The sequence below is a fragment of the Drechmeria coniospora genome, chromosome 02 (assembly GCF_001625195.1).
Source record: "Drechmeria coniospora strain ARSEF 6962 chromosome 02, whole genome shotgun sequence".
Classification (NCBI taxonomy): Eukaryota; Fungi; Ascomycota; class Sordariomycetes; order Hypocreales; family Ophiocordycipitaceae; genus Drechmeria; species Drechmeria coniospora.
This window is the reverse complement of record NC_054390.1, coordinates 2,546,163-2,570,028: the sequence shown is the minus strand read 5'-3', so window position 1 is coordinate 2,570,028 and position 23,866 is coordinate 2,546,163. Positions and strand designations below refer to the sequence as shown.

The window sequence follows — 23,866 nt, the reverse complement described above, 5'->3', positions numbered from 1 at the left end:
GGTGCAGCAATCGGCAGGCGATTTCCGAGAAGGAAGTTATCGTCAAAGGGCAGAGCGAGTGGCGGGGGAAGGGAGGGGGGGGCGAATGGTGGAAGAGGCGGATTTCAAGAACTTTATACGCACCACAGGCTGGCAGCGTCGTCGGTCTCGCTTGGAAGGGGATTGGCGTGGTGGTGTGCAGAGTCCTGTTGTCGGAAGCTTTGTAAGACTTGTACCGCACATGGAGGTGTAAGTAAGTACTACAGCAGTCGGTTGGTGCTACTTGCAGCGGGCCTCGGTGACCTCACACCGACGTACCATATCCGGGGGGGGGGGGGGGGGGAGGGGGCGTGGAGGGGTGAGTAATGGTTGGGATGTTACAAGTACGGAGTACATGACGTTTGATGGAGATAGACGTGGTTGTACTTGCTACAGTACCTACCAAGTACGTACTAAGTACCTAGTATTGTACAGTAAGTACTGTCTGTACAGTAGGGACTCTGTAGGGAATACTCCGTAATACTCCGTACCTCCCTAGGTACCCACGTACTTATTCTGGCATAATAAGTACAGTACAACATGTACTTGAGGTACCCTGTACTAATGGACCTAGCTACTAACACCTGTTGGTGCCTTACAGTACACCCCGGAGTTTCGCTAGCGCGTCTGCGATGCTCGTACGAGTGGATGAACTGGCCCCGAGATGCGTGTGTGACGGGAGGCGAATGCGATCAACCCACGGCCCATGACGCCACGAAGACGCACGAGACGTGCTGAAGGAGGCCGTATCCTGGGAATCGTATCCTTTGGATGGCATCCTTGGGACGGCATTCATGTCTTCCACCCCCGCTTTCTGCTTTCCTCCTTGCGATGAATGGATCATGGCATCGAGAGATGGCTGATGTCGGCCGGTACGAATCGTACAATCGTGTTTTGGAGATGCACTAGGACGACAGACTTGCCGCTATGCCTTTGTTGCGTCTGGCGTGTCCAGAGTATCGCGTACATTTCAAGTGCATTTTTTTCGTGCAGCTCCTTGCCTGGAGTCGTGGGTAGCGTCAGACGCATGAGTGGCGTTGTCTGACGAGGGTGCCGAACAGCAGCAAATGCCATCGGACTTGCGGCATGTTCGTGAGTCCGCCCGTCTCGTCAAGCCCCACAGGGGTCGCTTCAGGGTCCTAGCCGCCGCCGCCGACGCGGTCGCCGTCGTCGCCATCCATGTGCCTCTTGTACCTGATGTATTTGCCGCCGTGCTGGCAAGTATTACTGTAGTTGTACATTATGCTGTGCTTTCCTGTGCTGCATGAACTGAACACCACCACTTGCGACCGTAGATAAGGTGTCTACCACGAACCATGTAGTATTGGTACCTACAGTACTAAGGTATCGCTGGTAAGAAGTTGCCAATACAGGTACCTGGGTAGCTAGGTCCCTACTAAGTGTGCTCTATCGCACATGAAACTGCATCAGTGATGCTTGCACAGCTTGTACGTGTACTATCGATGAGCACTTGCAGTACCTGCCATCATTCATCCTCGATGCAGATCCATTCGTACCGGCGCAGGGTGCACGATTCCTAGCTCCAGAGCGCATGTACTTGCAAGTAAGTACACCTGCACAGAATGTACAGTAAGTAGAGCCTATGCGCATTTTCTCATTTTCTCGTGCGTAAATCGAGGGGTGCACATACCGAGCAGGGCTCGATCACCTCGGCTCCCGTTGTTTATGTTCCAGTCATGTGGACTGTCGCCTGGCCCCACGACCGAATGGATGAATGGATGGGTGGATGGATGATGGCGTTGTCTAGATGCTGACCACCGAACTGCGCACCTTGCTACCAGTGGTCCGGAGCGTGCATGGAGAACCAGCAGTCCAACCCGGCAGGATTCTCGTTGCCTGCTCATGCTCCATACGCCGTTGCATGCACATGCAGGTTCATGCGCGACGACAACTCCAGACTCGAACACGCAGGGATGCATGTACACAGCATCCTCGATCCCGTCCGTTCCTCCGTGCCTTGCGAGCGCGGAGACGACCAGGGGTGCCCGCATCACAAGGCGACGCCAAGGCAAGGAATCCAGGACGAGGCGCCGAGCTCGGGATGAGGTCATTGGCCCGGCTGTGCCATTTTCGGCGAGCAAGCACCGGACGTTGGCTCAGATCGGATGGTCCGCAGCGCATTCTAGGCTCTCGGGGGGATGCACGCCATTGCTGAGGTGTACCAGCGAGGTCGGCACTCGCCAAGCCCTCCCGTTGCGGCGGATGCTGCTGCTAATGTACTCCGTACTCCACGGTACGTTCCAGTTGCACCGTTATATCGTTCACCGACAGTGCTGCCGCCAAGCCCATGCGCATTTTTGACTGCCTGACAATAGGAGGTGGTGGTGTGTCCCACCATCTCCTCGCCTGGTGACTTCCGATCCTTGTCTTCATGGCAAACCTGCGCATTTGTTGCTGCGGGAGCAGGGGGTGGCGAATGCAGGAAAAGTGCCAAGATGGTGACGGGAGGGAAGGCAGTAGGTGCTTGCTACTGGTAAGTGGTTACCACCTACATCGTACGGAGTACTAGGCATTATTCTACCAAACCCCTTGCAATGCTGCGGGGACGAGGCCGAAAGTTCAGAGGCCGAAAGTTCAGAATCTCCGTCGTCGGCCGACGCAAGCAGCTGATGGCGCTGCACTCCTCTGTCTCAGCGAGCGCATGTACTCGGTACGACCAACGTACAGTTCCTACTTCGTGGTGGGTAGTGCCTGGTGCCATTCCCGAGTACCGAGGACCGAGTACCGAGTACATGCACTTGTTGAAAAGCAGCGACAGCAACAACTTGCCCGCAAAACAGCGATACCGACAGTACACCCTTACCTCGACCTACTATGCAGTAGGTACGGAGTATTACATGAAATTAATTACAGTACGTACTCCGTACACTTACCCGGACTCCGAGGACGTCTCGCAACATCGAAGGCTTGCAGCTGCGCCTTGCAATGCTTCCTCTGCACTCACCGATCTAACAGTAGTAGGCACAGGGTTCGACAGCGCTCCTCCGACAGCCCTCGCGACAGCGGCCAATACAGTTCCAACGACGGGTAGGAAGAACTCTCAGACCGTGGTACCGACAGAGGGAATAAGTACGAGTATCGCCCCCGTACGGCAGGCACTCCATACGGCACTTTACCTCGGTGCTATTATTAGTTGGTAAGTATATGTACAAGTCAGATGTGCAAGTTCATTATTATTAATTATTACTCCGTAGGCTGGTGCAAGTATTACGGAGACTGTACTTACATGTGTGGGCGCACATGCACCCGTACTCGTGTGCACCCGCTGGTACTAGGTACCCAGTGACCCCCACTAAGCCTGCAATTGTTCGTGGGGTTCACAGAGTACAGTACTTACAGTACCTGTACCTACTTACTAGGAACTTTAACTAGGTACATTACAAGTGTCCCTACTTGCAAGTACTCCGTACGAGTAATACTGTTTACTGTTTGTGGATAGTCGCTCGAAGCAGTGACGTACCCAAGCCTAAACAGCTCTCACCAGCGCCTCCTCCGTCACACAACCGCTCCTGTGCCACCGAACCAACACGTCGTCGTTCAGTGGACTGTTTGTCGTCACAATTTACAGCGTTGACTTGCGAACACGCCCCCCCCCCCCCCCCCCCCGGCCCTCACCCACCCGTCGGCTATCAAGCTCGGCATGCGTTACGTACGATCGACCCAGGCGAGGCGCAAGCTGTGCAATGTCGTCGCCGCCGATGCCCAGAGCTCAACCAGTGCGTCAGCGGCAATCTGATGCATTCATCATCTCGCAGCAAGCACCTGCACACCCGAAAGTCTCGGCCCTTTGCTCCGTCGGCTTCCCGACTCGGCGTCAGCTAGATATACTTGGACGTTCGTCCTGAAAAGGTAGATGGAAATTTCGATGGCGTCAAGTCGCCACTCCACCACCCCTCCAGCCTCGGGTCTTGCCCAAGACTGCATAGTTGTCTGCAATTCGACGTGCCGATCCTCTCAACCTTGTTTGTGCCCTATCGGAAGACTGCGTGAGTCCGCTGAACATGACGATTCTTCGGGATGCGCAGCAGCCTTGAGGTATCGCAATAACGGCTCGTGTGAGACGGATCCGCTTCCTCTCCGGTCACCAACGCTCAACATCGCACGCGGAGTGCGCCACCGCAATTGATCGGATGTCATGTCATTCATTCCTTCGGGCGATGGAGCCAGACGTTGAGACGCCTCCTGCTCCGTCGCGTTGCGTTCACACAAGCGCCACGAGCAGCAGATGGCCTGCCCATGGCAAGGTGATGACGGTGACGTGGAGTCATTTGCCTTCCTGTCTGTCACTCTCGACCATTTCCTCGTCGGGCAGTCGAGCACCATGACGCATCCTTGCGAGATTTCTTGGCAGACGAATGCAAACGATGGCAGCCGAGCACTCTTGCCGAGCACTCTTGCCGACCTTGCCACGCTTGCCGTAGCTCCCGCAAGGACAACTGTGTTGGGAGCGGCGCATTGATCGGCTGCAAGCAAGTGCTACTGCGAGAACCTAAACCCTCGACACCCCTCGAGATACGAGCTGACGTCGTACACTCCACCGATTTCCCCGGAGAATGTCCACAGCATCATACGTAGGTCAACAACTCCGCTGGTGGCCAAAAGTCACTGCGTGACGGTGCAGCTGGCGACTTCCACGTGCCCAGACTCCGTTCATACGTCACGTCACGCAAAATGCACGGCTCGAGCCCCGAACGGTACTAGATGACATCCCGGTCCGGTAAACAGCAACGGCCGCATGCCGTTCGCGGCCGGACGGGATCGTCATGGAGCTCTTTCTCGCCCAAGAGCCGGCGTACCCTGAAGAATTAACCCATATCCACCGCAAGGCAGGCAGGTGCGTTGGCCGACAGAGCGATCGATATATTCGCTGCCAGATCCTTGCCACGCACGTACTGTAGGCAGATCGCCCATCCTAACGGCGGGGTGGTCTTGCCACCATTGGGAAGCAGGCGTCCAAAATGGACGTCGTGATGGGCCTGTGCGTCAATGTCCATTGCAGTACCGTCGCAAGCCATCCCCCACGATATTGCTTTTACCCGCGATGTTGTGGCACTTGGCTTATGCGAAGCCAAAACTCGTTTCCGCAGCGGATGGGGTGGGTTTATCGGCAGTTTCATCGTGCAAGCCGAAAGCACACGTATATCTCACGAGCTCTCACCATGTATGGGGAGCTTTTTCGATTCATGCTCGAGTCAACTCCCACCATTCGAATTCAACGGGAACCTTGTGTGTCTACGGATCATCAAGAGCCTACAAGCGGGCACGGGAGGAAAGCCCAGACGTCGCGAGTTGATGTACAGGGTACAATCAGACAACTGCGGAATGCGCAACAACGCACGCCGTGGGCAGAAATAGTGGCCCGCGGCTCGTCCCGCTTCAACCTTGCGCCCTGCATCAGAAATTAGGGCGGTGAGAAATACCTATTTCGTAGAATATCGTCCCGTTCATTCGCAGAGACTACGCATAGTTTGTGCCTCGTATTACTTCATATCCATGTTAGGATGGCCACGGGAAGGTAGAAAAAGGGCAAGGCGGATTGGAGAGAGAACTATTGCAGCCATCCATGCCCATTGTCATGAATTCCCTGCTGTACATGTGCAAGAAGCGACAGGGAGACCACGCGAGTCAATCATTCAGGACTCCGCACGCCTAAAGACATTGTTCATCACCTTCCGCCTCTACAACCATTAATGGTTTGAGACGATAGGCTTCGTTAGTGGTGATTCGTCATTTGTATCTCTAACAAGCTGACTAAGGTAGAGCACCCAGCCGCGCGCCAGGACGGGAAGCCCGCGCTAAGGCACCTAATTGGCTGGTTGGCTGACAGTGGGGAGAGTCGCAGCTTCATGCCGCGCGCTCCATCGGGAACTTTTAGCCTCCCGCATCGATTATTCTAACCTAGCAATTTGGATTTCGGCTGGCGCCATCATCTAAATGGAACTAGCATCGCCAGCGGGGCCCCTTTCTGTCTTGTCCGAACCCTTTCGTCGCCCTTTATACTCGATTGGGTCGTGGTGGGGAATGACACCAGCAACCTGCCGCGCGGGAGACGTCGCCAAAGCTCAGGAACTTGGCGCGCGTTGCTTAGAAACCGCAGACATTATTATTAATTGACCCAGTAAGGATTAACAGTGTGGAAGGGATACATATATATAGTAATGTCTGGGGGTTTTCCGTCGGTGCAAACATCGACCACATTCTGCATCAACAGCCGAATAATACCTGTATCGAATACCCTTCGCCTTGAGAAATCGAGACTAGAGGAGAAGAAAGAAAAAACCCGCCAACCCAGAGCAACCTGGTCTCTATACTCTCCAATCGCTCTCGATTGACTTTCCTGTCATGAAGACCATCGTCGTCCTCGGGGCCGGCCTCGCCGCCGCGCCCCTGATTCGCCAAATCATGCGCACCGCCGTCCTCACCCGCAAGGATTTACGGATGATCGTCGTCGCTCCCAACACGCACTTTCATTGGCCAATCGCCATGCCCCGTGTCGTCGTTCCCGGCCAGATGGCGGACGAGAAAGTCATGTACCCGCTCGACACCATCTTCGGCCAGTATCCGGCCGACAAGTTCGAGTTTGTCCTCGGCAAGGCCAGCACCCTCGACCCGTCCGGCCGCCTCATCACCGTGGCGCTGAACGCTGGCGGCGTCCAGAGCGTCGCTTACGACACTCTCATCGTCGCGACAGGATCTTCAGCCAAGGACGACATGCCGTGGAAGACTCTCGGCACGACCGACAAGACGGTGGAGACGCTGCGGAGGTTGCAAAAGGACATCCGAGACGCAAAGACCATCGTTGTCGCCGGCGGCGGCCTCACTGGGGCGGAAACTGCGGGCGAACTCGGCTTCGAGTATGCCAAGGACGGCACGAAGGAGGTGTACTTCATCCACAACAGAGACCTGCCACTGTCGCCGCCTGTCCTGCACAGTGTCAGGAAGCAGATCAAGGTGGAGCTCGAGAAGATGAAGGTCAAGGTCGTGGCCAACACAACCGTCACCAAGGTCACCAAGTCGAGTGGCGGCGACACGGTCCTCGAGCTTCGCGAGGCAGACGGCAGCACGAGGACGCTGCGGACGCAGGCGTACGTGCCAACGACGGGCCTCACGCCCAACACGTCCTTTGCGCCCGCGAGCATGCTCGATGACGGCGGTTTCATCAAGCAGACGACGCACCTGCAAGCCGAGGGTTACGACGACATATTCGTCATTGGCGACGCAGGCAGTCTCGAGGTATCCAAGGCCTACATCGCCGAGGCGCAAATGGTGCACCTCGTCAAGGCACTACCAGTCTACCTCGACGGCGGCAAGATGGCCGAATACAAGGTGAACAGCAAGGAGATGGTCGGCATAACGCTTGGCCGCAGCAGGGCGACGGGCCAGATGGGCAAGTTTAGGGTGTTTAGTTTCCTGATTTGGTACATGAAGGGGCGCTTCCTCGGCACCGACTACGCGGGACTGTACGCTGCGGGGAAGAAGACGATGATGACGACGTTTGAGAAGTGACGTTTCCGTCCATCATGGTATGCGGTTGTTTGTTTTCTGCCTTGGTTTGTCGGCGTTATCAGGGTGTGAGAATACGTGACGAGATACGGGATGCGGGATGCAGAATGATCAATTAATGTTTCTATTTTTCTACCTGTCACATATCTAGCAGCTTTCATGATACATAGTTGCACTACGCCGTACTTCTGATGGCGTCACTGTACTCTGCGCACTGGCCTTCATTCCATGAAAAGCAACTTTTGCGAAGCGGAGCAAATTTGTCCCAACGTAAGTAGTGTCCAATCCCTCGCATCTGCATACAAGCTGGAATCGCACCACAGCCATTCGCTTCCACACCTGCAGGGCGAGTCCATGACATTGCAGAATGAATGAGATAGCAAACAGAAAATCGCAAGGCCCGTGCTATTCTCCATTGATATCTCTGCAGAAACTTTCGATCGTACGATGACGATTACCAGCTGGCAGCATCTCTGCTGGTGAAACTTGATGACGACGACGTACTTACAGCAGGGTAGAACCTAAAGGTACGCCGCAATGCACTCGGGGCACCTGTAAGTACTCTGTTGCTGTACCGCGATCTCCTGTACGGAGTACTTGCAAGTATACTAGCAGGCAGTACTCCGTAGAGACTCTTCCGACAGCCAGTCACTATGCATTTACTGGACTGCCTAAAATTTACTGCTACTGCGCCGGTGCGTCGCTGTACAAGTAGGTACCTAGTCCGTAGTACCAAGTACTTTACAGGTAGGTGCCTGCTACAGAGAGTGGCACCTACCCCTATTACTAGGTACCTTGGTAGCAGGCAGTTGGGCTGTGGGGGAGGTATTATTCCTCCGTACTACTTGGATCAACACCTCAATTCCGGAGTACTCCAGAGTCCGTCCTCTGCTCGATGAACACGTGCCTTAGAAGGTACGAAGCACCTACTACCTACCTAGTAAGTACCTACTAGGTACCGAGGTCGGTAGGTACCTTTTTCATGGAGGACTTACGGAGTACAAGTAGGTTACTTGCACTGTACTAGTTTGGAGCTCTGTTGCATAGTACCTATTACATAGGTACCTACCTACTTGGTGTGCGTACTTAAGTACTAGTTGAACCTACTTGTACACCTGCAGTATAGAGTACCACTGTACAGCAGGTGAATGCTACTACCTCCCCACGCATGCTACTAGGTACTAAGTTAGTTGTACCTACTAAGAGAACGGTTTAGCAGCACAATACGCGTCACCGGCTTGTAATAGCCCTGAGACTCTTGCGGCTTGTTCACCACCTACCTCGCATCGGCTGATGCACCTCTCACAGCAGCAAAATGCAATTACGATACTCGGTAGCAGCAATGCGATGAATCATAGTTCTCGACAACGCCATACAGGAGCAACATCGTCCCCGAGTCCTCGTTGGGCACGTCGCTCGGATCGTCGAGGCGGGTTGGTGCCAGGATTGCGTTGTCAGCACTGGGCGCTGTATTACTTGTAGAGCCCCCTGCTTCCGCCTGATTATTACCTCCCAAGTAATACCCGATCGCCTTCATCGACCACATGCATGTACTGTACATACAAGATACTGAACTCACCCACCCACACGCAACAAATACAGTACACGGTGCAACCACCACCGTCTTCTGACATCAGGCAAAAACCTACCAGGACCCAAATTACATCCGCTCGGATCGGCAAAACATAGCCTTCCTTCCGTCGATCCGACTGATCAGACGAACGGCGGAACCATGTCCTTCTTCTGGAAATGGGCCCGAGGCCAGTGGTCGACTCTCCCTTACCCTGACCAGGACTGCACCGGCTGGACCGTCATCATCACGGGCGCCAACTCTGGTACCGAACTGCTGACCCTTCCTACGAAGTGGAATTCTAACATTTCCACAAACAGGTCTCGGCCTGGAAGCGGCCCGACACTTTGTGCGTCTCAACGCTACCAAGGTGATCCTTGCCTGTCGCAGCGTCGAGAGAGGCGAGGCGGCGCTGCGGGAAATCGAAAAGTCCCCGGAACACCATGGCGCAGCGGAAGTCTGGCAGCTGGATCTGGGGTCCGTCGAGAGTGTCAAGGAGTTTGCCGCGAGGGCCTCCAAGCTGGACAGGCTGGACGTGCTGCTTAACAATGCCAGCATCCTCACCCGCGACTGGGCCGTGCTGGAGGGACACGAGAGCATGATGACGGTCAACGTCATCTCTACCCTTTTTCTCACCGTCCTGCTGCTACCGGCACTTCGCCGAACGGCCATCCGGTTCAACGTGGTGCCGCACGTCACGACCGTCTCTTCGGATGCCGCCTTCATGGTATGTTGCCACGGCGTAGCTGCCCATCTTTCATCCGTGCATGATCCTAACCCTAGACGCACGCAGCCGTTCTTCCCGGAGAAGAGAGCAGAGCACACGCTCGATGCTCTCAAGGTTCACAAGAACTTTTCGGAGCGTTACAACACCACCAAGCTGCTCCAGCTCATGATGATGCGCAAGCTTGCCGAGTCATCCGACGCCTCGGGCAAGGGGCACGTCATCGTGAACGCGCTGAACCCGGGACTCTGCAAAACGCAGCTCTTCCGCCACTGCGAGGCCTTCCCGCTGAGTTGGGCCATCTGGCTCGCCTTTGTCGTCTTTGGACGCGATGCCGAAATGGGTTCGCGAACCCTCATGTCGGCAGCACTGGCGGGCGAGGAGACGCACGGAAAGTGGATGTCGGACTGCGAGCTGCAGGTATGGCCCAAGGTGATGGAGGGTGCGGATGGCGCCATCTTGATGGATAAAATTTGGCGCGAGCTGGCTGATGCTCTCGAGGCGCTTCAACCTGGGGTCATGGAGAATGTCTGAACATGCATCTACTTGAAAACGCACACACAAACCGTTCTGTACGAGCAAGTGTATTGTATCACTCTTCAGGACATGGATATCTCGGAAGAGATGAGTTCGTGTCGATCGTCAGATGGACAACGACTCTTCGTTGTTCGGCCTTCGTCTGGAGTACAGGTAGGTAGGTAGGTAGTCGTATTTGCACTTATAGTACATGATGATGCTCTCGATCTTCCACTTTCCAAGGACGAACCCGACCTGTGCAGTAAGTACTCGGTTCGAAGGGCACGCGTTTGGGGTGCTACTAGCATTTTTTTTTCATATGCTATGCATGATAGTACGGGTTACGGCGTGCAGATACACCTACTTAAATGGCATGTACAGCACATACTTGCATACCTCCTCCATACTGCAGATGCGTAGTATTAATCAAGACACTCTTTGCGTATTCGTACCAACATGCGTTGGCCGCTGTCGCTTTTTTGCAATACAAAGGTTATCGCCGCCCCACTTGCTGGTGTTGGGGACAGGCTCCGTATTACGTACATCAACTCTTTACAAGTACGGAGTACTTATTAATAGTAATTATTAATACCTACACCACTAAACAAGGCTCCTCCTATCCGATCTGGTTTCCCAGCTTCGCAACCCCCGTTTCCTTACCGGCTTCTGCCACGAATGCACGGGGAAGGTGTCCGGCAGATACCATTTCGGCCGCCTGGCTGCTTCCCGCAGTCCGACTCCTTCTCCGTGGACCTTGGTTTCCTTTCTCGTCGCCCGTCTCCCTTCCGAATAGCCTCGCGTCAACCAAAGGCTTGAGCTGGTACCACTTTGACGAATCCACCTCGACATCTGCATCGACTACGGGACATCAATCCAGTCGTCATGGATTCCAACCCTCTACCTCAGAGCTCCGAAGCTCTAAAGGAGTCGATGCTGCGCTGGTCCGGCTTTCTATCCAGGTGCGAAGCAAAAGGGATCACCATCGACGACTTCCGCGCCTTCGTCAAAATCATCTACGCGCGTTGCCCTCTCCCCCCCATAGTCATTGCCAACCTCTTCCTCAAGCCGCGTCCGCCAAACGATATCAGTCCGAACCCGCAAGTTCCCATCTGGTTCAAGGTCTTGACGACGCTCGGCTACGTCGATCCGCCATCCATCCTCCTCTCGCTGTACAATTCATCCTCCCTCCATGTGCGCCTTCGCCGCCCGCAGGCGGAGGAGACGGCGGAACGGGGCCATTCCATGCACTGCTGGAAGATGTCGTTCTGGATCGAAGAATTCCTCTTCTACCACGTCCTCAAGGTGCTCGCCGAGGACGCATGCTTTCGGGACTCGAGATCCGTCATTGTACTTGCCAGGGTCATGTGCAAGTGGATGGATCTGTTCGCCTCCGCATCTGCCGCCTTCACCGCCGACGTTCTGGAGGAAACCATAAACTCGGAGGTGCGGGATGAGATGTATGGAACGCGCGAGGCGTTCGTGCTCATGCTTTTGCGCTTCGTCGAGACCGACGCTGTCGTCAAGGTCCTCGGGAAGCCCGTTGGTAAAGGTATCAATCTGTCGTCGCCGCCGCTACCGAGCAGAGATCTTGGTGCCATGTTCGCAGCCGCTAACACGAATATTCATAGGCGCGCGGAAAGAATTCTTCCAGAGTTTGTCTCGTTTCATTCAAACCCTGCCGCCGACCCAGGCGTTCGTCGACCGACTCGAAATCTTCCGCAGCGAGACGCTTGCTCGGTTCAATCCGGTCGACAAGAAAGCCAAGGCGGCCACGGACGCGGCGATGGATGAGCTGCTGGGGGCCACCGTCGGCCTCGAAAACTTTGTCGTTCCGGAAATGCCCATCTCCAACACGCGCGCTGCCCTTTACGTGTACCTAAATGCGTCGGTATGTCATGAATGTCCTGGGAAGTCTCGGAGTGCACATGTTCTGACACGACTTTCAGCTTGTAGGGCGGCCACTCATAGACGACAGTATCCTTCTCTCATTTCTACATAACAAATATCAGGTAAATCTCCGCAGCTCCGGATGACGCTAGCTCCCTGCTCAATTTCAAGAATAGGGCGAGACGCAAGCGAGCGCAATCGACCTCGTGCTGGCCTCCTTTGACCTTCTCGCCAACGCTGTCTTTCGCAACGAAGGAAAAAAAGACTCGCTCCTTTTGAAATCTTTCCTGGTCAATAAGGTTCCTCTCCTGCTCTGCCAGCTCTGCTCCCCCGAGTTCTCCACCACCTCGTCCGAGTTTTGCATTACCGAGGCCCTCAACCAGGTCGACACGAGCATCTTCCCAACAGCGTCGCTCATGTTTGACGAGTCGCGGAGTAACAACCCGTACACTGAAAGCGTCCGAGAAGAGTTTTGCACCGCCTGCGCCTTGCACGGCCTAGTTCCGCGGGAGCACGTGGAGCGAATACTGGGCGAGACATCAATGTCCTACGAGCCGTCGTTGGAGAAGTATTCCAAGGACAAGCTGCTGCGAGACTGTCTGTCGGATCCGGAGAAGATCCAGGGCCTTGTCAAGGGCCTCGACAAGATGGACGGCAACGTCGGTGCCATGTGCCAGGCTCTCGTTGAGGTCCGTTGCCTGTCTCATCCCACTCCTCCTTGTGCCCCCTCTCACGAGTACGTGCTGACATGCCCCAACAGCTGCTGCGTCAGTTGTGCGACAGCAAGGAGACCATGTCGCTCAAGGTGCTGTGCAGCGAGCTTGCCCAGAAACCTCAGGCTCTCGACGTCTTGCTGCTGTTTGAAAAGCTGCCAAGCATTCTCGAGCCGCTGTGCGCGCTCCTCGACAACTGGCGGTACGACGATGACCAAGGGGAGTACCAACCGATATACGAAGAGTTTGGTGCCATCTTGCTGCTGGTGCTCGCCTTCAGCTATCGGTACGGATTGACACCGGCGGATATTGGCATCACATCTCCAGAGTCCTGTGTGGCCCGTATCTTGACACGAGCCCACATCAGTCGTCAAGCGGACGAGTTGACCGAGCAGGAAAAGGCACATATTGGCGGATGGGTTCATGGCCTCTTTGACAGCGAGGCAGGTGGTCTCGGGGATGATTTGATGTCGTCTTGTCCGCCGCAAGAGTTCTACCTGCTGGTTGCGTCCGTCTTCCAGAACATTGTGGTTGCATACGCGCACGGCCACCTCAGCGATGAGAGCTTGAAGAGCGGTATAGAATGTGAGTCTGGCGTGCAACCCTCTTTCAAACATGGCATCTGACCAGGCCGTTTGCTAGACGTGGTCGACACGTTCCTGCTGCCATCGCTGGTCCCGGCAATTCAGTTTCTCTCCGACTACCTATGGGTGGAGCAAAAGGAGCAAAAGTCCGTCATCAAGGTACTGCAGCTCATCCTTCTACCCAGCGCCATCTCCGGAGAGGCGAGCGCGATGCTGTCCTCGGTCAGGATTATGATAGCCAAGCCGCTGGAGAACTCGCTCCGTTCGTACCAGAAGCAGGACCCGAAGAACCAGGACATAGAACCGCTGCTCCGAGCTCTGAAGGACAGCCTACCGCTCTCGAGGCGTAGCGGGAGCGCGGATCACAACGAGCTGGAGCTGTGGGCTGGGAGCTCGAGCAGCGGCCTCGCCGGGGCAGTCAAGCACACGATTCAGGGGCTCGTGCAATGGAGCATACACCACGGCGTCAGCACGATGCCGACGTCGTACACGCACAGGCAGCTTGTCGTAGCTTGTCGCATCGTCGGCACGAAGCGGCTGCTCCGGAACATGCTGGAAGAGCTTCGGCACCAGTCGGAAGCCGGCAGCGGCCACATCGTCTACGACGTCGTGGCAGCGTTGATATGCGCCCCGGACGTGTCGAACGAGACGCCGGCGGTGACCAGTCTCCTGGATGTGTCGGGAAATGTGGCCGTTCCGCAGCAGCGACGGCTGAGCCTTCGAGAGGTGCTGAAGGCCGAGGCCTACGATTGCCGAAAGCTGCAGAAGAAGGATGCCGTACTCGCCGAGATGGTCGTTCGCCTGCACAGGAGAGTCGAGGCTCTAATGGTGGTGCCCCAACCTCGGGCCATCCTTCAGACGCAGGACATGTCGCTCGACCTGAACGGTGGAAGCACGAGCCTCGGAGACGCCATGGCCGCCGCCGCCGTTCAGGCCGACGCCATGGCGGTCGACGGTGTCAGCTTAGACATGGGCCTCGGCGGCGGCACCGGCGGCGGTCTCGACCCGACGGCTGACGGAGATTTGTTCGGCAGCCTTGATGCCAGCATGGACATGTTCGGCGGCTGGGACGGCGTGGATTTGGGGAGTACCTAGTCGACAGTTTCTGCATTACGGGAGCGGTGGCGTTTGGCTCTATCGGGAGCCCGTTGAAGCTCTCCTCCTCTCGACGACACCGAGGGAAAATATTGCTGGGTCAGGACATGGTGGGTTTATTCTACAAGTATTGTGTTTTTCTTAGTATCCCGGCGCCTAATGGCTGTCGGGAGAGTGATACCAAAACCGGCCTGTTTATATCGCGCATCGAGTCTCTGGGCAGCATGAACAGGTCGAAGACGCACGAGGGATAGAACGATGCGCAGTGTACTCCGTACAGTACAAGTACTTACCGTACGTGCGCCCACATATAGTCGTACACCTACGGGCAAGTACATGTATAACTAGTGCCTAGGTCCCTACATGTACGTATACAATGCAGCCGGCGGTGCCATCTGCCACCTGCCACCTGCCACCTGCCTTGTCTAGGTGGATCCGGGGGTCGGTATTTGGCAGGAAACGTCGACGGAAGCACCTTGCTTGGTGTTTCCTCGGCACGTCGCTCTTACCATTTCGAGTGTCTCCACACCAGCTTCTGGAATCCGGAAGGACCTGCAGGGGTCCGCGAGGGAAGGGCGCCGCCAGCTTGGACGCCATTGGAGCAGGGAGGCGCAACCAGCCGGACCTGCCAGGCACAGCAGGCAACTTCATTGGAGAAAGGCCACCTTTCGTCCCTTCCTTCCTGCGCAGCATCCATCCGCCAGGAACCACACGCACAGCAGCTCCCTTCCTCGCTCTTACTTCTTCCTTCCACCTCCCCTCTTGGCATTGCCAACACCATCTTTCTTGCCAACGTCCAGTTTCCGATCCGTCGCCGTCATGCTGTTTTCTTCCTCACTCTTGGGCCTTCTGGCTCTTCGCGTCTGCGGTGCCGTCGCTCAGGTAAGCCGAAGCTCCCGATTCGCTGACGCAACGAATGTTTTGCCGCGTCGCACCCAGCCGCTGCACATGTTGTAGCCTCGGCAGCCGTGCCTGCCGCCGATGCACCTGTCGCCGGCGGCTAAGCCTGTATCTGCGTCGTCCATTCTCTTCGCTTGCCAACCTGTTGAAGCAACCGTACTTATTCCCCGCATAGGATGATGCCGTCCCAACCGACACATTCGAGGAGGATGCCGAACCACCCCCTCGCCCGCAGATCAATGCCATCGCTTCGGCCACATGGGAGGATGCGAGTTTGCTTGGTCTCAATCTGGTCAATGGCCAGCAGAACAAGGCGGTCGTCGACATAACGAACAATGAGGAGGAGGCCATCAACATCGCCTACGTGACCGGTGCGCTCTCCAAGCCCAAGCAGCCACTCCTCGACACTCCTTTCTATGAAAACATAGTTCGCAACCTCTCGACTATGCAGTACCGCCTTTCTGTTATGCCCGGTGAGACAAAGCAGATCACCTACTCCTTTTCGCTGGACATGCAACCCCAAGATCTCCTCTTGACCGTTGCCGCCGTCGTCACCAACAGCGACGGCAAGGCTTTCCAACTTGACGCCCACCAAGGCCCCGTCTCGGTCGTCGAAGCTCCGACTAGTTTCCTCGATCCCCAGATGTACGTCACGTCATGTTCACGCTCCCCTGTGATGCATTCATTCTCCACCTCAGTGTACCGCCTGCTAACAATGCCGCCTACAACTCTAGCATGTTCCTCTATCTTGTTCTCACAGCTACCTTTGCCGGCACTCTCTACTTTGCCTACAAGACTTGGATCGAGGCTCTCTTCCCCCAAGCCAAGCGTACCAGACCCTCCAAAAAGGCTAAGAACATGGCCGACGTCGATGCCGCCCTCTCTGGCTCCGAGACCCTTGGCGCTTCCACCGGTATTGGCAAGACGTACGACGAGAGCTGGATCCCGGATCACCATATGAACCGCCCCAGCGCCAAGCGTGTCAGGTCAAGCGCCAGCAAGAAGAAGCTCGTCGAATAAGCGGATTTCCTCCAAACACTGAGCCTTGTGACTCCGCATTCTGAGAGTTCGCCAATGGAGCCCATGGCCGGAGGAAACGAAAATGTCATGTGCCAGAACATTGACGACGACGAGAGGCCCAAGGTGGGCAGTTCAGGCGCCCTAGCTTCTGCTTTTGCTAGGAGCAGGCCAGAAACAATAGCATGGGGTGAAGTGCAGAAGCCTTTGACAGTACTGTGTCGGTTGCAAAATGAAAATAACGGCAAAATTCCGCCAAGTCGGTGGCGCTCGTATCATCATTATCTTGCAGTTCTAACAGGAAAGACTGGCAAATGCTTCTCAGGGTCCTTCCCGAATCGTTGCTTTTGCTGCCTCTGTTTACGTGGCAATGGACAAAATCGGTGAAATAGCGATTGGTGTACGCGTTATGAATCGCACTTCTATGGTTTCCCCACATTGCCTCCATCCTGTGTCGTACAAGAATCTCGCCGTGATTCGAGTCTGCGCTTATCGCCCGCCTCGGCGGCTAAGTAGCTCATGACCGCTTGTTCCTGCATTCGGCCATCTCTCTCAGGCACGATGCCCCCATCTCGCGAGACGTGCCCGAACAGGCACTGCCACAAATCGCCTTTGTCAACCATCTCCCCGGCCGACTTGTCTTTGCTCATCAACCTCGACAGGGCCGCATGCTCGAGCTCGAGCGTGTTGGCTTCTTCGATGCTGGCCACCAAGAGCTCGGGCGTTGCTTCCCCAGTCGCTGCAGGCGAAGTGGCGGTTTCTGCGCGGCGGCCCATGTGCTCCATGCGACGCTGGACTGAGAGATTATACACGCTCTCCTCGACGGTGCCGGAGACAAGATAGAGCCAAACGGTGGTCTCGTGTTGCTGCCCAATGCGATCGACGCGCGCGATAGCCTGGAGCTCGAGAGCCGTGTTGAGCAGGGGCTCGCACAGGAAGACGTGCGAAGCGTTGACGAGATTTAGTCCGGATGAGTGGGCACGGGCATGGAGGAGGAAGACTTCGATGGCCGGGTCATCCTTGAACTTGGCGATGCCGTCGTGCTGATCAATGGAGGCATGGCCGATGCGGAAGCGCTGAAAAGCGTTGCGGAGGACCGTGAGAAACTCCTTGTACTGCGAAAAGACAATGGACTTGGCTCCGGGGTCCGACAGCCTCAGCCACAGAAGGTGTCGGAGAAGAGTATCGACCTTGGTCGTGAACGACGGCCCGTTAAGGTCCATATCCTGAATCTCCGCCAGCTTCTCCGAGTTGAAGGCCGAGTAGATGGCCGTATTGTGGGTTGCGGCGATGCCTTGCCTCCGGGATGCGGATTGGGTGCCCTGCACGTTTCCTGCACAACCAGCATCTTCGCTCCGCACCTGAAGCTGCTGCGGCTTGATGGTGATGTCGTGCAAGTTTGACGGCTTGAGGCCCCTCTTGCAGACAGGGCAGTTGTGATGCGCTTTGAACCACAACGTGATGCACTCCTTGCAAAATTGGTGGCCACATACTGTGAGGACGCCCGTGACGAAGGGCATCTGACAGATGACACACATGCGGGGTTCATTGGACTTCGAACCCTGCTCCTTCAAGTTCAATACTGAGGTGGCGCCTTGGGTTAGCCGCCGGCTCTCTAGAATGGCCGCCGTGGGAAATACTCACGATATCTGTGCTTCGCCTCTGCTGACGACAGCTTCTGCCGTAAGTCCAACTCGGCTTGCCATGCCCGCTCAATTGCCACCTCAGTCTTGGGGTCCTCGCTGGGCATGACTTCGTCAGACACTGCCTGCAGTTGTCGGTAGTATTCCAGTCGCGTGTTCATGACGGTCTTGAATCTCTCAATTTCCGATTCAAGGGCCACGGCGACTTTGCTTTGCTTGATGAGTTGCGCCTGTGTCGCCGCCAACTGAGACGTCGCCATCCTCGATTCGATTACCTCACGAGAGGTTCCCGACAAGTCACGACCCAGACGAGTCAGCAGACCGCGAAAGTCGCAGACAGCACCTCGCATAGATGATCCGTTCAAGCCGGGCCTTATCTCTCCTCGTTTTTTCAGCATTTCGAGCAGCTTTTCTGGGGCTGGACCGCCACCATCCATGGCGAGCTTCCTCGACGTCTCCGTTTCGTGTTTTACGAGTTCGTTGGTTCCGCCTGAGATGGCATCCTGCCGGTCGGCGATAGCTGCCCTCAGCGTCTGGTAGTATACCATGAGCAGGTCTTGAAATTTGGCAGACTCGGTGAGTTCCTCGCCCGTCGTTTCGATCCCGTCATCTTCATCCACCAGTGGCTGCAGAAGAAGCTGAACGACTTCCTCCCGCCATTCGTCCAGCACATTCGCCTGCTCGTTGAGCTCCCTGTAAAGCGTTTCCAGTCCGTCCAATATACCACCACTCTCGATTCCCCTATCAGAATTGATGAGAAGCTCAGGTATTTGGGTGAACGACTGGTTTGACGCTTTCCGCGCAATTTTCTCCATGACCCGCGTAGCTTTCCCGTTGCTTTCCCGCAGAATCTCCCTTCGGATGACTTTTGCCTGCTCGTAACCATCATCTTCCAGCTTCTTTAAACGGTGATACTCCTCCGAGTCAGGCTCTGTCATCTCAGCGTTTTCCTTGATCTGAAAGTACGCATTGGCACAGAAGAAGACTGCTTTGTGATGAAGCTCTAGGGCAGAACGCAGTCTGCGACGGTGTTCGTTCAACTCTCCGTTGTTCTCCCCTTCCCATTCCGTGTCGGACTCATCCAGTTCGGCTGCGTCTTCAGAGCTGCCGGCTATTGTAGCTTTTCTGGCCGCATTCTCGCTTCCATGCTCACGCAAAGCATCTTCAAGTGTCTTGCGAGCAAGCCCCACAAGTTTCTCGGTGTCTACTCGCACCTCTTCCCAGATCGCACGAGCTTCCTTCACACGAGGGCTATTCTCGAGAAGTTGGCCACGGTGAAGGCGGCTTAGTTGGTAGGCTCGTTCTGTATGTCGAATGGTGTTGTCGCTTTGATCGAGCATGGCGCTGAGCACCTCATCCACAGTCCGCATTGGTCGATATTTACTGGAACCCAGAAGCCGACGGCTGTATACTCCCACGTCGGGGTGAAGGGTCGCCTGTCGCAGGCGGTTGAGCCATCGCCTCATGGCATCTTCGTACTTGGAAGGTTCCCAATCTCCAAGCAACGGCGCGCCATCCAAGTCCAAATCGCACTCCTCGGCCATGTCTTTGAACAAAGTCTGGTAGTGCTGTTCCTCGACGGCCGTAAAAGGCATGCTGATGACATAGCGGTTTTGAGGCGGGAGCATGATCTCGTCCCGTACCAGGGCCTTGGTATGCCGAAGCGAGATGGATTTAAAGATTTGCTGGAATAGTGGCTTGTGGTCTTTGATCAAAGACTGCCAGATATGGGATGCAGAGCAGTACGGCTGGTACTGTAGGAAGGATAGGAGGCCGGCCAAGTCGTTGACATTATCCTTCACAGGCGTTCCCGTGATGCCCCAGGCGTTGACTCGGGGTAGTACTCGGGCGACGACGGAAGCTTGCGAGTAGCCATTCTCGATCATCTGGGCCTCGTCGAGGCAGAGCCTCCACCAGAGTATCTTGACTAGAGGCGACAGGGGGCGGTCGTAGGCTCGTTCATATCTCCGCGCTCGCTTCGGTGGTTCCAAAGCAAAGTGGAGTTCGGCCGACAAAACAGAATATGTTGTAATGACAACATCGAAATCGGAAAGCTCTTTTACGACAAAATCTTGGTTGATATTTTTCAGCCTCTTGCATCCTTGGTAGTGCTTGACTCGCAAATGCGGTGCGTGGCGTGAAATTTCAGACATCCATTGTGGCCGCAACGATTCTGGCGTGACAATCAAGGTCGCGCGAGTCGACGTGAGATGCGTGCCGGATCTGGCCTCTTCCTGTGTCGACGGGCCAGGATGACGATTCAAGAGTATGAGGCTCAGGATCTCCAACGTTTTGCCCAGTCCCATTTCCTCGGCGAGGATACCACCTCGCACGGAGGTGTCGGCCTGTCGATAGAGAATCGTGTCTCGCGTGACCGTCTGAAATAGATCACTAACAAAGACCGGGTCACCATTGGAATCCGTCAAAGATCGAAAAGCGTTCACTTGCGGCTCTACGTCGTTGCGGGGCAGCGGCCGAGGTTGTGACTCCGACGCCGACCACTGCATCCCTTCCCGAGCAAGAAGCCAGCAGAGTGTCCTCTTCTGATAAGGAAACAGTGTTGCTTCAAGTTCAGGCACACGAATTGTTTGTGAATCGTGATCGTCCTTCGGCGGCACGTAAGCCGCATCATAGAAGTCCATGGGAGACCATCCGGCGAAATCACGAGCGGGCGGCGTTATCGGAAAGAAAACATCGATTAGCTTTTGGCTCAGCTTGCGTTCCGCACGGCTTCTCAATGGCAACAGCGGCGATTGGGTTTCGTTCCAGAATAATTCGAGGGAAATCAGCATGGAAACCACAGGCCCGTCACGGTTGACGACAAGAGTAGCGGCGGTCCAAATTGCTCCTGGTGAGCTCTGGTCCCTGCTATGGCCGGAAACATCCAATATTCGACGTGCAGTTTCGCTTGCATCGTGCGGCTGAAGCGAAATCGAGGCGGAAAAAAGGTGACGGGATGACGACGGTGCCGCCTCCATGCAAAAACTTCCATCAGGTTCGAGTCGAAGCCTTAGATTCGACGAAGTGCCGTGGATGGTACTGGTGAAGCTCGTTGGTGCATCTTCTCTGCATGGCCGGGAGAATGCGATGTCCGCCTTTGCCACGGACACGGGGGGTGTTGCGTTGGTGCTGACTTTGCGGCGCTTCGACGATCGTTCTCCTTGTTCAACGACTGAATCCCCAAGCGATGCATTGGCGGCATCGAGAGAAGGTATGGACTGGAGGTATGTGAGAACTTCGTTCGGAACAGCGTCTGTGTCGAGCGTTAGCAGAAATTCATGCGCCGTGTGGATGTAGAGTGACAACGGCAGTGACGCACCATTCAGCCCAATCTTCGCCGTTGTGGACGCACGAAGCCTTTGGTGTGACGAAGTCTGGACCAGAGGCATCTGAATCCAAGGCATTGCCGACAAGATAGCATACTGGACGAATTACATCATCGTGCTTTGGTCACTATGCAAACTCCCAGAACAGTGACGAGTGAGTAAAGAGGAGAAGGAATGTGAGGAGACTTGATGTGTGATAAGATAGGCTGGCTTCGACGTTATACTTATACTAAATACTACCTAGTGGTGTGCATCTGCTTACAGTACTCTGTATATTACGTTGGCTTAATACGGAGTACTGTACTTCCAAGTTGTAGGCATACCAAACGCGTGTACGGACTATTACTCCATATGTACTCCGTACTGTACTATTTATTAGTGCGTGCATGTATTCCTCCGTGTCTTGCTTGTAAATACAAGTACCACTTGTACTATTAAGCGTACATTACTCTGTTGTGCTTGATACTTTCTACCCGTGCGGAGTGCTTATAGTTACATGTACATGAATTTTCGCTTGGGTGTAGAAACTCCGTTGCACGTTTCTTGCGCTGTACGGATACCATGCCATTCACCCCGTTCTTCGCTGTTGTGGACGCACGGAGTCTTTGGCGTGTACTTAAGTACGGAGTATTTTTTTATGGCGTGTTATCTGTACAGTAGTCCAGATTACAGCCAGCCAATGCCCACTACGGAATACTTACTTGGTACTTAAGTAGGTACTGAACTGAATGAAGCATGTAGTATTATTACGGAGTACTCCGTACGGAGAAATTAATAAGTATGCTGTAATTGCACGTACGGAGACCAGGTTTTATTTTACAGTACTTGTACTGTACAGTAAGTACTGTCTGTACTAGTCCACGCGAGGCCCCGCACCCTGATCTACCATAGCGCAGCCTTGCTGAGTAATGGCAACTGTCAAATTTCCGTAGCCTATCGCCTCCGAATTAGAGAAGCTCGAGATCTTGTCCTGTGAGCGACCACTGCATGTATGCAGCAAACACAGCCTTCAGGTGAGTCACAACACGTCTATCTACCGAGACAACGGTCGTGGAATTTCTCGCTGACTCGGAATTTGTCGCAACTAGCATGAAAGTCCGGTCATGCCTGCGCCTCCTGGCGCCATCAGTCTGGAGCGTTCATCGATCAGTTGGTAGTCAAACGAGATGGCTTCACAAGACGAGACCCCCACCGGCCATCCCCCAGCCACGACCGTTCGTGCCCGACGTCCAGACATTTCTCACCCTCATCGGCCGCGGACTGAACAAGCACGCGTCCAAGTTTCCGTCGTGGGAATCCCTCTTTTCCCTGACATCGCCGCAGCTTAAGGAAGTCGGCATCGAGCCCCCACGGAACCGTCGGTACCTGTTGCAGTGGATGCAGCGATACCGCGAGGGCGCAGTAGGTCCCGGCGGCGACTTTGAGTTCGTCAAGGATGGCGAGGCAATCCTCAAGGTCGCCACCCCGCCTGCATCCGTCGTCAGCGACGCAAAGTATGTCGTCAACGTTCCGCACGGCGACGAGGGAAGCATAGAGTCAGCCGATGCCCTGCCGCGGCCGAATGGATACACGGTGCGAGGACTCAACGCAATATCCGGTCCATTCGCTACGCCGCTCCCGGAGAAAGCAGGCGTCATCGTCAAGGTCACCGAAGGCATGTGGGAGCACCGGCGAGGGCGCAAGATTGACGGCGGCGAACGTCGGAGAGCTGAGGTCCGTTTCAAGAAGCGTTCAGCCGAGCGCCGTGCCGAGCGTGAGGCGGAGGCTCTCGCACACATGTAGACTGGGCGGTGAACTGGAGCCAGGGTTGGCAGGCGTTGACGTTGAGCGCTATGTACTGTTAGCACCCTAAGTGTCATTCTAAGTGTATTTTACGAGGCCTCTGTCCGGGGTGGCCTTCCTAGCTTTGGCAGGTTTGCCTACGAAAGTCTGGTTAAGCATCCTCTGTTGAAGCGGAAGGTGTATCGATGAATGGATACGGCGGCTTAACGCCAGCCGTTGCATAGTTGCATACGTGTCGCAGGGTATTCATAGGTAGCCTGGCAGGCACATTGAGGCGGCCTCTCTCTGGACTTCTTCTTGGAAACTGTAGCGGCGGACATGCGGCATTCCACACATTCGATTCCTGGCCCGTACCCTTGTCGGCCGCCATTCCTCTCCTTCTCGCTACAGCACCACAGCGCGCCGGCGTCAGTGAAGCACTGTCAAGCTGACCGACATCCCGCGTAGTTGTGAGCTCGCAACGGGGTCCCGCTGATACAAAACGCGAGGCTTCGTCACCGACAAGGGCTGACGGCAGGTGGATGCAAAACTTGACTGGCGCGGCGGAGGGGGATGTTACGCCATCCT

At 55.3% G+C, this 23,866-nt stretch overlaps 6 protein-coding genes across 6 annotated transcripts; 5 read left to right on the top strand and 1 right to left on the bottom strand.

Moving 5' to 3' along the window:
- Window positions 1–6,381: 6,381 nt before the first annotated feature.
- On the top strand, window positions 6,382–7,545 carry DCS_03843 (Pyridine nucleotide-disulfide oxidoreductase, NAD-binding domain protein; the record flags this gene model as incomplete). Its single annotated transcript, XM_040801156.1, has 1 exon — window positions 6,382–7,545. One exon carries the CDS (start codon window positions 6,382–6,384, stop codon window positions 7,543–7,545), a length of 1,164 nt encoding a protein of 387 aa, XP_040656189.1.
- Window positions 7,546–9,274: 1,729 nt separating this feature from the next.
- Window positions 9,275–10,370, top strand: DCS_03842 (uncharacterized protein; the record flags this gene model as incomplete). The annotated part of the gene is made up of 3 exons (XM_040801155.1): window positions 9,275–9,377; window positions 9,433–9,839; window positions 9,906–10,370. The coding sequence occupies 3 exons, from the start codon at window positions 9,275–9,277 to the stop codon at window positions 10,368–10,370; spliced, it is 975 nt and encodes a 324-aa protein (XP_040656188.1).
- Window positions 10,371–11,234: 864 nt separating this feature from the next.
- Window positions 11,235–14,631, top strand: DCS_03841 (Mediator of RNA polymerase II transcription subunit 5; the record flags this gene model as incomplete). Its single annotated transcript, XM_040801154.1, has 6 exons — window positions 11,235–11,901; window positions 11,981–12,240; window positions 12,299–12,361; window positions 12,416–12,928; window positions 13,000–13,537; window positions 13,595–14,631. 6 exons carry the CDS (start codon window positions 11,235–11,237, stop codon window positions 14,629–14,631), a joined length of 3,078 nt encoding a protein of 1,025 aa, XP_040656187.1.
- Window positions 14,632–15,450: 819 nt separating this feature from the next.
- DCS_03840 (uncharacterized protein) lies at window positions 15,451–16,551 on the top strand (the record flags this gene model as incomplete). Its single annotated transcript, XM_040801153.1, has 3 exons — window positions 15,451–15,513; window positions 15,707–16,176; window positions 16,230–16,551. 3 exons carry the CDS (start codon window positions 15,451–15,453, stop codon window positions 16,549–16,551), a joined length of 855 nt encoding a protein of 284 aa, XP_040656186.1.
- A 419-nt stretch (window positions 16,552–16,970) lies between these two features.
- Window positions 16,971–21,595, bottom strand: DCS_03839 (SNF2 family helicase/ATPase; the record flags this gene model as incomplete). Its single annotated transcript, XM_040801152.1, has 3 exons — window positions 16,971–18,142; window positions 18,193–21,444; window positions 21,511–21,595. 3 exons carry the CDS (start codon window positions 21,593–21,595, stop codon window positions 16,971–16,973), a joined length of 4,509 nt encoding a protein of 1,502 aa, XP_040656185.1.
- Window positions 21,596–22,606: 1,011 nt separating this feature from the next.
- On the top strand, window positions 22,607–23,299 carry DCS_03838 (uncharacterized protein; the record flags this gene model as incomplete). Its single annotated transcript, XM_040801151.1, has 1 exon — window positions 22,607–23,299. One exon carries the CDS (start codon window positions 22,607–22,609, stop codon window positions 23,297–23,299), a length of 693 nt encoding a protein of 230 aa, XP_040656184.1.
- Window positions 23,300–23,866: the final 567 nt, after the last annotated feature.